The 11,762-nt window shown below is 40.6% G+C and overlaps 3 protein-coding genes across 3 annotated transcripts; 1 reads left to right on the top strand and 2 right to left on the bottom strand.

The window, feature by feature from the left end:
* Window positions 1-416: 416 nt before the first annotated feature.
* On the bottom strand, window positions 417-2,964 carry LOC129805369 (elongation factor G, mitochondrial-like). The gene is made up of 3 exons (XM_055853250.1): window positions 2,781-2,964; window positions 988-2,704; window positions 417-928 (listed from the first exon to the last, which is right to left on the bottom strand). Exons 1-3 carry the CDS (start codon window positions 2,850-2,852, stop codon window positions 474-476), a joined length of 2,244 nt encoding a protein of 747 aa, XP_055709225.1. The 5' UTR covers window positions 2,853-2,964; the 3' UTR covers window positions 417-473.
* A 77-nt stretch (window positions 2,965-3,041) lies between these two features.
* LOC129805370 (NADH dehydrogenase (ubiquinone) complex I, assembly factor 6 homolog) lies at window positions 3,042-4,446 on the top strand. The gene is made up of 2 exons (XM_055853251.1): window positions 3,042-3,222; window positions 3,280-4,446. The coding sequence occupies exons 1-2, from the start codon at window positions 3,104-3,106 to the stop codon at window positions 4,091-4,093; spliced, it is 933 nt and encodes a 310-aa protein (XP_055709226.1). The 5' UTR covers window positions 3,042-3,103; the 3' UTR covers window positions 4,094-4,446.
* Window positions 4,447-7,140: 2,694 nt separating this feature from the next.
* On the bottom strand, window positions 7,141-11,469 carry LOC129805253 (uncharacterized protein K02A2.6-like). The gene has a single exon (XM_055853034.1). It carries the CDS (start codon window positions 11,467-11,469, stop codon window positions 7,141-7,143), a length of 4,329 nt encoding a protein of 1,442 aa, XP_055709009.1.
* Between the last annotated feature and the right edge of the window lie 293 nt (window positions 11,470-11,762).

Here is an 11,762-nt window from a genome sequence, read left to right as displayed (position 1 = left end):
AATGAGGTTTTTCTAATTTTAAAAAAAAATTGGCCCTGACGATTTCCTTCATTTTTGGATATGTTATGGAGGTAGTCCAGCTGAACATTTCGTCCTTAGACACCTATCACCGGAAAAATCGCCATCTTGAATTATTGAAGGTCAAAGCTTAATTTTCACACAATTTGTTCAATTAATTAATTAAAAGGTTAATGTTTTTTTTGAAACCCTCTTCTTGAACAATTTTCAACTTCAAGATGGTTTTGTAGTGATTTATAGACAAAATAAATTCGACAATAATTTTCTGTACATCAGAAAACTTGCGAAAAGGTATATAAGGCAGAGCTCTTTCTCGGGAGTTCGAGCAGCTCGCAAAGCCTCGGACGCTTTGCCACCCCTTACTTTACTTAATTTCATATTAAAAAAAAACTGAATAATTCATTAAAATAATTTATTTAAAGAATTCATTTAATAATAATATACACTAAAAACATTTAGTTCTTCTTCTTTTTCCTCTCATCTACTACAATGCCCTGTGATCGTTGATATTCCTGAATGAGTTTTTCCTGCAACTCCGGCAGACAAGGAGAATATCGTGAGTATTCCATTGTAAATTCACCCTTTCCCTGAGTGCTAGATCGCAATTCACCCGCATAGCCAAACATGTCATTCAGGGGAACCTCAGCGTATGTGGTGAACCATCCCTCATTCCCATCTGTTCCAGTGATGATTCCATGGCGTTTACTCAACTGACCAAGGATGGCTCCCTGGAATTCTTCAGGAGCTGTCACTTCCACCGACATAATGGGTTCTAGGATCTGCCAGGCGCCATTTTCAAAAACTTCCCGTACAGCTCCTTGGGCGGCCAGGAAAAAGGAATATTCACTGGAATCCACCATATGATGGGCACCATCCTGAAGGCGGAATTTTATACCAGACAACCGATGACCTAAAAAAAATGGATTTTTTTATCTGGGCTTATGACTGATTTTTAAAATTAACACTAACCTGTGAGCAAGCCTTTCTCTGCCATTGCCCTAAAGCCCTTCTCTATTCCTGGTATATATTGCTTGGGCACATTCGTGCCAATTGTCTCATCCACAAATTCCAGGACTGTATTATTCGTTGGAGGAAGGGGTTCCAGTATTCCCGTAACCCTTCCGTATTGCCCTTGGCCACCTGATTGCTTCTTATGGAGATAGTCAAAGGGACAAGGAGCCACTAGGGTTTCTCTGAAAGCCACTTTGGGCTTCCCCAGTGTCACTGGACACCCATACTCGCGTTCCATGCGTTGTGCATAGATCTCGAGATGAAGTTCTCCCATGCCTGAGACTAGGGTCTCCTTGATATCGGGATCGTAGTGAAAATGGAATGTAGGATCCTCCTTGGTGAATCTGGCAATGGCTTTTGAAAAATTGTCCCGATCCTTGGTATTATTGGGCACAATTGACATAGCCACAACGGGATCAGGAACATAGATAGATTCCATTGAGAGTGGGAGCTTTGGATTGACCACAAAAGTGTCACCACTGGCACAATCGACGCCAAAGAGAGCAAAGATATCTCCGGCAAAAACTTCATTTACATCTTCCATTTGATTTGAATGCAAACGAACTAGCCTAGCAATCCTAACTTTCTTGTTGGTCCTCGTGTTGTAGATATTATCTCCTTTCTTTAACATTCCCTGATAGCACCTCAAATAGGTCAACTGACCAAATCTTCCAGCTTCTAGTTTGAAAGCTAATCCTACGAAAGGATTGGAATCGCTCCTGGCTGAATTTAGAACAATTTTCTCAGTGGGCTTTCCTTCCTCCTCCACCAGAGCTGTATTCTCCACTTCGCCGGGATTTGGAAGATAGTCCAGGACTGCATCCAGCAAGGGCTGAACACCTTTATTCTTGAGTGCAGTACCCATGAGAACAGGCGTGAACTTCCTCTTGAGGCATGATCTCCGAATTGCTCCCATTATGTCCTCAATGGTCAATCCTTTGTCCTCCAGGAAGAGCTCTCCGAGAGTGTCATCCACATTTGATAAATGTTCAATCAATTCCTGCCGTCTATCACCAGCTTCTGCCCTCATCTCTTGAGGGACTTCATCTCTTCTGATCTTCATTCCAAAGTCTCCCTCGAAGTAGATAGCTTCGTTCCTTATAAGATCAACAACTCCCTCAGAATCAGATTCAAGGCCAATGGGAAGCTGCAGGAAAGCGGCATTGTGATTCAATTTGGAACGCATCTGATGCAGGACACGGTTTGGATTTGCTCCCATTCGATCTAGTTTATTGATGAATGCCAGACAGGGAACGTTGTATCGCTTCATTTGCCTATTGACCGTCAGTGTTTGACTCTGAACTCCACCTACAGCGCACAGAACAAGAATTGCTCCATCCAGAACACGAAGTGCCCTCTCAACTTCCACAGTAAAATCCACATGACCAGGAGTGTCAATTATGTTAATATTGTGTTCCTTCCAGATGGTATAAGTGGCTGCAGACTGAATGGTAATCCCCCGCTGTCTCTCAAGCTCCATCGAGTCCATAGTGGCTCCCACATTGTCTTTCCCTTTTACCTCATGCATAGTCTCTATCCGGCCGGTGTAGTAGAGAATCCTCTCAGTGAGTGTCGTTTTTCCACTGTCAATGTGAGCAGATATCCCAATATTCCTAATCTTCTCCAGCGGCTTGTGCTCCGCGAACTTGGCATGAGAAGAGAAAAGTCTGGGATTCTAACCAGAGGAAGAAGGAATCAAAAAAATCAATGAGAATGAGGTTATGTGGTGTTATATCATCTCTTTCACATACATTCAACACTGATTTCCCACAATAAGCAGTTCTCAAGGTAAGAGGGAGTCTTAAGACACTAAAAATTGCCATTTTCACACTCAACACTTGCAGAAGAACTAGGAAAAGAGTCACATGAAAAATCCTGCAAGAGGCAGGAGCAGGAGGAAAAAAACACTGGGCACCTCTCGAAGCAACTGAAGTTAGCAACAAATCAGCCCGAAGTTTTACCGAAGATTTTTCGCGGGAAATCGATTTTCTGTTATTGGATGTCACCCCGGTGGACTTTCATAACCTCAAACCCATTTGAATTCTGAGAAAATTGTGCAAATTCCTTAATAAAAATGAATTATTGCCTGTGCAGAAGTTCCAAATTGATTCACAAACTTTCTCTGCAAACAAATATTCGCAATTTATCTGGTGTCAATGGCAATATATCGAATTATTGCCTGAATTCTGTAAAGTAAGTAAACAATGGAGAAAATGTTTTGATTGTGGTAAACTTTAAAATATTTTGCAGAAATCACGATTATGAGAATTTTCTGGCACTCCTGCTACTGAACAATTCACTCAGAAGAAAAGCTTTTTCCATAAGAGCTTTCAATGTTGAAGTAGCACGAGTCAATAGTCAAGTTTCAGAGGCAAAAATTGGTGAGATGAGACTGAAATTTTGGGAAGATGCTGTAGATAAGATCTTTAGCTCAAAAGATGTCCCAATACCTGAACATCCAATTGCTATTGAACTCAAAAATACCACAAAGGAATGTTCTCTGTCTAAAATGTATTTCCATAGATTGGTTAAAGCAAGACGGAGATTTGGCAATGTTTCCTTCTTGACAGTTAAGGAACTGGAGGATTATGCCGAACAGACCAATTCCAGTGTGTATTATTTGCTCCTGGAAGCAGCTGGAGTTAAAAACATCCATGCTGATCATGCGGTATCACATCTGGGGAAAGCTCAAGGAATCAGCAACATAATCAGATCTCTGCCTTATCAACGTCGCAATGCCATTATCCCTATTCCTCAGGAGACACTACTCAAGCACGGAGTGAGTCAAGAGAGGATCTATCGTGATCAAGAGAAAGACAAAGGGGTAGAAAATTGTGTATTTGAGATTGCCACAATAGCTCATCAACATCTTGCAAAAGCTCGATCATTGAGGGATAAAATTCCACAAGACTGTCTACAAATCCTCCTTCCAGCTGTTGCTATTGATCGGTATTTGGAGCGTCTGAGACGTGCAAATTTCCATCCCTCTGCAAAGTCTGTACAGAAGCGAGATGCACTTCTCCCTCTGGTTCTCAAATGGAACCGAATGCGTTCGAAATTCTAAAAGAAAATGCTCTGGCAAAAAGACGCTATGGACAAAAAGCCAACCAATTAGCAAAATGAGTTGTAGCCTGATGTACAAGTTCTTCTGACTCTACTTGTACCACACACAATAAATATAAAATAGATCGTGAAATATGTATGTTGTTGCTTCCGCGGAATTAAAAGCAACACAGAACAGTGGGAAAAATGTTGATGCACTTTACACCGTGTACAAAGGATTTGCTTTTTCAAACGGGTAAGAGTTTCTGACAATTTAAGGATAAAAATCCTTGACAGAAAAATAATTAAAATTTATCTTCAAACAATGTACATAATTTATAAAGCTAATGTGAATAAATTAAATCTAAAATTAGAATTTGATTTGGTTTTACTTCACTTTAGTCTTTAGTTATTTTCTTTTCAAGGCCTTGAAGGTTTCTCAGATTACAAAAATATTTTTAATATTCGTTACATCGATTTTAGCTTATAACGCTTATAACATAGGGGAAAGGCTCATAATTTTGTCCAGTTTCTTATTTTGGCCACTTTGAGGATAACTGGACACTAAAAATAAATTGATTAAAATGATGGATTTTTATTCCAATATTTGATGAACAATGAATTCTATATAAATATTTGTTCTTTTTGGAAGATTTTAACACTAAATACGTTAAATTTTGAATATTATTTGAGTTGAAATTGCTTTGTTGAAAATTCAATGTGAGCAATTGCTTACAAGAAATACGACAGAACTTCGTGTTTACTTCAGTCTTATTTAGTTTTGGTGAAGTACTAACAAAGTTTGTTCGCTTTTTTTGAGTGATATTATTGAATATTAATTGAATATGTGTTGATTCACGTTAGTGGTGATTTGTACATTTGATCTGAAGTGAGATTTGCCTTGTGAATTATATTTTTCGTGTGAAAAATGGGAAATGTTTTAAGACATTTACCAGTAGTGAGGTGATACTCCTTATTTTGGACAGGTGTTTTTCTCACGAAATTTCGTGAAGTTTTAGCTTTTGTGATGACTAGGTTGGACAAATGCCTGGGGAAACAAAGGAGCATCATCTCTACGAAAGAGATGTAGCGAGAAATGCCTTGAAAGGAACCCGGAAAGGCCAGGGAATGAGCGAATCCGCACGTACTTGGAGTACCGAAGTCAACTTACTTTAATGAATGATATGGAAAGTTTCTGGGCTTCTTGTATCATTCTACGTTTCCCTTACATGAACAGGAAGAGGACTTGGTAAGATTGGTTCATGAAATGAAGAACAATGGGCATCCTCTTGAGGCGGATTAGCTGTCCAAATTTACAGCCAAGTTGTAAAAATTAATAATCAAGTTGTCCAAAATAAGAGTCAAATTCACCTCTACATATCAATTCATTTTTAAACGTATTAAAACTGATTTTAGAAAAGATAAGACGATAAATAGCTTGCTAAGTTTCTAAACAACCCTTCTGAAAAGAGAGTAACAAAAAAAGTCAATTAGTATTGAAAATATCGCACTTCAAACTTGGAACATCGATGCTTATCAGCAGACTGTCCAAAATTATAAGCCTTTACCCTATGCTGCAAAATTCCAACTTCGAAGCATTTAAATTTGTAAGATTTTCATGTTAGATTTTTTTTATTTTTAACCCTTTAAAGACGAGACAGTTTTCGCGGACCGAAAATCAGCAATAAAAATGAAACCGATATACAAAATCAGTAAAAGGTCTCACATCTAACCTTAGAAAATCCAAGAGTCAGATTCGGTGTATTTTTTTCCTCTATGACCGATAGGGACAAAAGCCTGAAAATTTAAGTGATTTTTCTGACAATACCAATGAATGATAATTTTCACTCTAATGAAAAATATTACGTTTGAGTATTGTAGTTTTAATTCCCAAAGGGGTTATGCTTAAAAAAAATTGGAAGTATAAAAAATAATTGAAATTATTTTTCATTATGAGAATTTAACCTGGAGACTTGCAAAAATATCCTAGGTTCCTTCAACCTTCTACTTTGCAAAAACGTACAAATATAAGGAAAAAAAATAACTTGAGGTAGGCCGGAAAAATTATTTTCTTTATGGGACACCGGTGTTCTAATCGTCCTTAAAGGGTTAATCCCTTAAGGACGACTGGGTGACCCAAAAAAGAATGCTTTGCTTTGAAAAGGTAGAAAAAGAAATGATTTTTTCTGACACGCAAATTTTGACCCTTTCGTCTTTAAAGTGTTAAATAAGTAAATAATTTTAGAAGAGTCCACTAGCGCGATGAACCGAAAATTTCTCCTTATACGGGCTTTAGATTTAAGGTTTAGCCGTGACGGTGAGTTTCTTTCATTTCTTATCAAACAAGATTTTGTTGAAAATTTTCACTTAAGATGATCCATAAGACTTATAAAAACCGCTTATTATTTAATATTTACATTTATGCCTAGTTCAGACTGGAGGTTTAGCCCAGTTCTCTAAGGTCTCAAAAATGTAAATAAGAAACAATTTTTCAAAATCTAATAGATAATTTGCCCTTAATGGCCATCCAATCCTAAACAACAATCTCCTCAAAAATCTTGCCTGATAAGGAATTAGACGAATTAAGCCATATGGCTAAAGGTCTGAAACCCTTACTACAGAGTCATGAACTAGGTTAAACCTCAAGCTTAAATTTTTTTGAAAAATATTGTAGCTTGAGGAGAGACTCACCTAAAATATCGAAGGAAAAGAATTAATCTCTCCTTGTCGCCGGATCGCGGGTTCAGGGGCCTTTTTGAGGTTATTGCTATGCACTATTTCTTTTATAATTTTTCACGTCTTTTTACTTCACTGATTTTAATGTTCTTAACTCACTGTTTAGATTTATTTTAATTGATTTAAATTCACTTTATTTAGTTTAATGATATTAGATAATTCACTTTATTTAAATACGAATTTCACTTGCCGCGATGTGTTCCTTTGTAAAGTCCAATTCCAACTAACTGACTTGCAATTTTATCATTGACACATCTTGCACATCCGGCAATGGCTTCGCGCCATTATTGCAGTTATGGCACCACAAGTGGCGCCATCCAACACCTCCCCCCTTTAAGGAATGAGGCGACGTGCCCTCATCCTTTCTGTGTAGGACCCAGGAGCAGGACGTCCGGGACGAAGACGTTGCGCTATGGGCGATGAAGACGGTCTAATTGGTGCGTCCGGTGTTTTCGGTTCCTCTGGTTCCTGTGTTGGCGTGGTATTACGAGGAGTTTCAGGAAATCCAAGGAATTCTGGTTCCGACGTATCCAAACCTAAACCATCAGGAGTGTCGCTAACGACAATTGGTGTTGGTTTCCACGACGTTGTAGCAATCGGAGTAGAGTTGTTAGATCCTGTTGAGGAATCCTTAGGAACATCCGCAGAGTTGGGACTGTGGCGAGGAGTTGGGTGTTTCGGTGCATCACTGGGTGCGAAGAACAGTGGAAGCGAATCTGTAGTCTTCTCTGAATTCGCTAAACGGCCTCTAAGCTGATTAATGTGTGAGCGGATAATGATTCCATCTGATAAACGCACATTATAGCTGACTGAGCCTCGACGTTCAATTACTGTTCCTGGAGCCCATGTGAACTTTCCACCTTGGAAGAACTTCTTTGCATAGACTTCCTCCCCCCTCTGGAATGAGCGTTTCTTTGCACCGTGTTTGCGATTATACTGCTCTTCCATTTTCTTGTTTCGTTGAGGGTCCTGCGGATCACGAAATTTGAGCAAATCAAAAATCGTCCTAACTTTTCTCGAGAACAATACCTCCGAAGGAGATTTTCCATCAGGTGAATTTTCATTTGGAGTAGTTCTGTAGTTTGCCAGGAACCTTTGAAGACTAACATCCAAAGAAATTGTCCTCCCTTGCTTCTCCAGCGACCTCTTGAATGAATCCACAAGCCTCTCGCATTGCCCATTGCTGTATGGACAGTAAGGATTGGTCTTAAGATGCTTGATGCCGTTCATCCGACAAAATTCCTCGAACTCGTCACTTACAAACTGCGTCCCATTGTCGCTAACAATTGTTTCCGGAAGACCATTTCGTGCGAAAGTCTCTCTGAGCTTTTGAATTGTTTGCGTGGTTGTTGATGACGGAGTCCGGAAAATTTCAGGCCATTTGGAGTACGCATCGATGATTAGCAAGAAGGTTTCACCTCGATATTTGGCATAATCCAAATGAATTCGCTCCCAGGGATGTGTAGCTAGCGGCCATGATGCTAATTCTGCTTTCACAGGAGTCTTTGCGGCAGAGGCGCAGTCTGTACAGCTTTTGACTTTCTGCTCAATTTCGCTATCGATACCCGGCCAGAAAACGTATCCTCGAGCTATGGACTTCATTCTCGACATACCAGGGTGTGCATCATGCAGTTGAGTGATGATTTTCTTGCGAAATTGCTCTGGAACAACGATTCTCTCCCTGTAAAACACGCAGTCATGGATAAGCGAGAGAGCATTCCTGATCTTGAAATACTTCGCTACTTCCTTGGAACGAATTGACTTCAGTGATGTCGGCCATCCGCCCTTGATGTAGTTCACAACATCCTGTAAACTCTCCGAATATTGTGTTGCGCGCTTGATCATGTTGAAATTCACAGGTAGTCTCGAAGAAGCTTCCTCAACGATAAGACGATCTTGAGTCTCCTCTAGTTGAATTTCTGCAATCACGACTTCTTCTAAGGGTGGTCGACTTGCACTGATCAGTCTCGACAGCACATCCGCATGCCCGAAGCTGTCGGTTGAGATAAATTTTATCTCAAAATCGTAACTTTGTAAAATCAGCGACCATCTTTGAAGGCGGTTAGCTGTGTGTACCGGAATCCCTTTCTTGCTTCCGAAAATCGACACAAGTGGTTTGTGATCGGTCAGCAAAGTAAATCTCCTCCCATAAATAAAGCGATGAAACTTTTTGAGAGCGTAAACGATTCCAAGCCCTTCCTTTTCTATTTGACTATAGCGCTGTTCGGTTTCCGTCAGGCGTCTGGAGGCATGGTAAAAAGCCTTCTGTGTCCCGTCAGGATACTGGTGATAGGCTACAGACCCTATAGCGTATGAAGAGGCATCTGAGGCAACCACAATGGGGAGATTTGGATCGTAGTGGGTCAGCAAAAGATCTGAGGTGATAATTTCCTTGAACTTTTTGAATGCAGCTTGACATTCAGCTGTCCACTTCCACGGAACACCCTTCTTGAGTAAGCGATCCAATGGAGTTCTAATCTCACTCATTGATCGGATGAATCGTCCCCAAAACTGCACTGCTCCGAGAAAACTGCGAAGTTCACTCACATTGGATGGAGCGGGCATTTTGCAAATTGCTTCAGTTTTATCGGGATCCGGATGTAGGCCTTTTTCATCTGCAACGACACCAAGAAATTTTATTTCACGCGAAAAAAATCGGCACTTCTCCAATTTAACACGGAAATTGTAGTCCTCCAGGCGTTTGAAGACTTCTTTGAGCACCGCAAAATGCTCTTTGGTGTCACTGCTGGCCACGCAGATATCATCAAAATAGGAAATTACCCCAGGAATGCCTTGAAGCATTCTTTCTACGATTTCTTGGAATATTCCGGGGGCACTCCGGATACCAGGGGGCAACCTATTGAATCGAAATAGACCACGATGAGTATGTATTGTCAATAATTGACTCGATTCCTCATCCATGGGAATCTGCAAGTACGCATCTGATAGGTCGATGTGACTGAAGACACGTTTATTGGCAAACTGGCTAAATAGACTGTCGGGGTCTGGGATCGGATGATTGTTCATCTCAACCGATTCATTTAGGCCAGTTGAATAATCTCCACATATTCTTATGCGGCCATTGGGCTTCCTAGTAACGACTATGGGCGCTGCCCACGACGAAAATTCAGTGGGTGTGATGATTCCCGAAGCTTGCAGGCGTTGAAGCTCATCGTCGATCGTAGCCATTAGGTGGAATGCCACAGGACGTTTTGGACGAAAAACGGGGCTGACATGAGGTTTGAGGTGAATGGATGCAGTGGCTTTCGTGCACTGACCCATTTCGGTACCAAACACCACAGGAAAAGTAGATTGTAGCTCCTTAATCGCAGAGGTAGTGTCGATTTCCTGCTGGATAGAGTTGCAATAGGAACTCGGAGCATAATCCCACAATCCCAGTGCCTCAATCCATTCAATGCCGAATAGATTTCCTGAAGTCTTCTCGGATACGAGACATCGTCCCCTAACCTCATTTTCTCCAAGCCGAATAGAACACTCAAATTCTCCTAACATTTCGATATATTGAGATTGGGCATCCCTGACTTTCAAAGAAATAGGTGTGAGAGAGGGTTGTTTGAGCTTTCTCCAGGTGTCAGCTGAGATAATGGACACGTCGGCTGCACAATCGAGTTGAAATTCAATTGTGTGCCCATTAATTCTCGGGAATAAGTATTTCCTTCCAGGACTTCTGGGTGAAAATACAGCGTTTGTGCGAGCCTGATTGGACTGTTTTTTCTTCTTCGCGAAATACTTTTTGCCCGTGGATTTCTTTTTATCTGAATCTTGAGGAAAAGAGGGACAATATCCGTTTTTATGCCCGACCTTGCCACACTCAGAACACTTAGAATTCACGTAGGAGCAATCTTTCACGAAATGCATGGAGCCACAAAGGTAACACGGACGTGGAGGTTTGTCTTTCTTGGGCGCAAAATCCTTTTTCTTTAAAACACTAACACTAGCTACGGGAGTATCGAGGCGGGAATCACTTTTCACATTGATAAGGCGACGAGCCTCCTCTACCATAAAATTGAGAGTGATTTTATCCGCGGGTTCCGTCTCGAGTTTTGTCAACAATTGCTCCCGGACTAGAACATACTTTTCACTTTGCAGGCTATTGACAAAAATCAATGCTTTGAAATGATCTGCAGTACATTCTGCTAATTTAAATGCCTCACAGTGACGATTAACCACTCCAGCATGGGTTGTGAGATCATCAGTGTCTTTGAGAATAAGCTGAAGACACTTTCGACGTGTACAAAATAAAGACTCACCCTTTCCGAAGAGCTTTATTAAATTTGCAACATTTTCATCGAAGCTCAGATTGGCTGGCTCACGTGGCAGCAAATTGCTCGCATATCGCTCATAAGACGATGCATCCAGACGTCTAAGAAGCAGCCTCACTCTTGCAGCATCATCTAAATTCTTGCCATCGAACAAAAATGTGCTTTTGTAGCGCTGATACCACATGTCGAAAGTGAGGTTTTGTTCAGGGGCATATGAAAAAGGGGAAATGCCTCTGGACAAAGCATCCACAGAAACCTCACTCGATTGCTGCAACGGGACTACCACTTTTTGCTCGGATTTGAGATCTTTGACCTCTTTCAGCAGAGCAGCCACAGCTTCTAGAAGCGTCTCGGTGACCTTGCTTTCACCTTCAGCCATCCCGTCTGCCAAGTATTGTAGCTTGAGGAGAGACTCACCTAAAATATCGAAGGAAAAGAATTAATCTCTCCTTGTCGCCAAGTATTGTAGCTTGAGGAGAGACTCACCTAAAATATCGAAGGAAAAGAATTAATCTCTCCTTGTCGCCGGATCGCGGGTTCAGGGGCCTTTTTGAGGTTATTGCTATGCACTATTTCTTTTATAATTTTTCACGTCTTTTTACTTCACTGATTTTAATGTTCTTAACTCACTGTTTAGATTTATTTTAATTGATTTAAATTCACTTTATTTAG

The sequence above is a fragment of the Phlebotomus papatasi genome, chromosome 3 (assembly GCF_024763615.1).
Source record: "Phlebotomus papatasi isolate M1 chromosome 3, Ppap_2.1, whole genome shotgun sequence".
NCBI classification, from domain to species: domain Eukaryota; kingdom Metazoa; phylum Arthropoda; class Insecta; order Diptera; family Psychodidae; genus Phlebotomus; species Phlebotomus papatasi.
The sequence above is the reverse complement of the archived record's forward strand: the minus strand, read 5'-3'. Positions and strand labels throughout refer to the sequence as shown.

Bases quoted from the DNA above. Each gene is read 5' to 3' on its own strand.
- LOC129805369 (XM_055853250.1), bottom strand. From the start codon at position 2,852: ATGGCAATTTTTAGTGTCTTAAGACTCCCTCTTACCTTGAGAACTGCT. The intron at 2,705-2,780 runs GTATGTGAAAGA...TCCTCTGGTTAG, and splicing joins GTGGGAAATCAGTGTTGAAT to AATCCCAGACTTTTCTCTTC. The intron at 929-987 runs GTTAGTGTTAAT...CATTTTTTTTAG, and splicing joins AGAGAAAGGCTTGCTCACAG to GTCATCGGTTGTCTGGTATA.
- LOC129805370 (XM_055853251.1), top strand. From the start codon at position 3,104: ATGAATTATTGCCTGTGCAGAAGTTCCAAATTGATTCACAAACTTTCT. The intron at 3,223-3,279 runs GTAAGTAAACAA...AATATTTTGCAG, and splicing joins TATTGCCTGAATTCTGTAAA to AAATCACGATTATGAGAATT.
- LOC129805253 (XM_055853034.1), bottom strand. From the start codon at position 11,469: ATGGCTGAAGGTGAAAGCAAGGTCACCGAGACGCTTCTAGAAGCTGTG.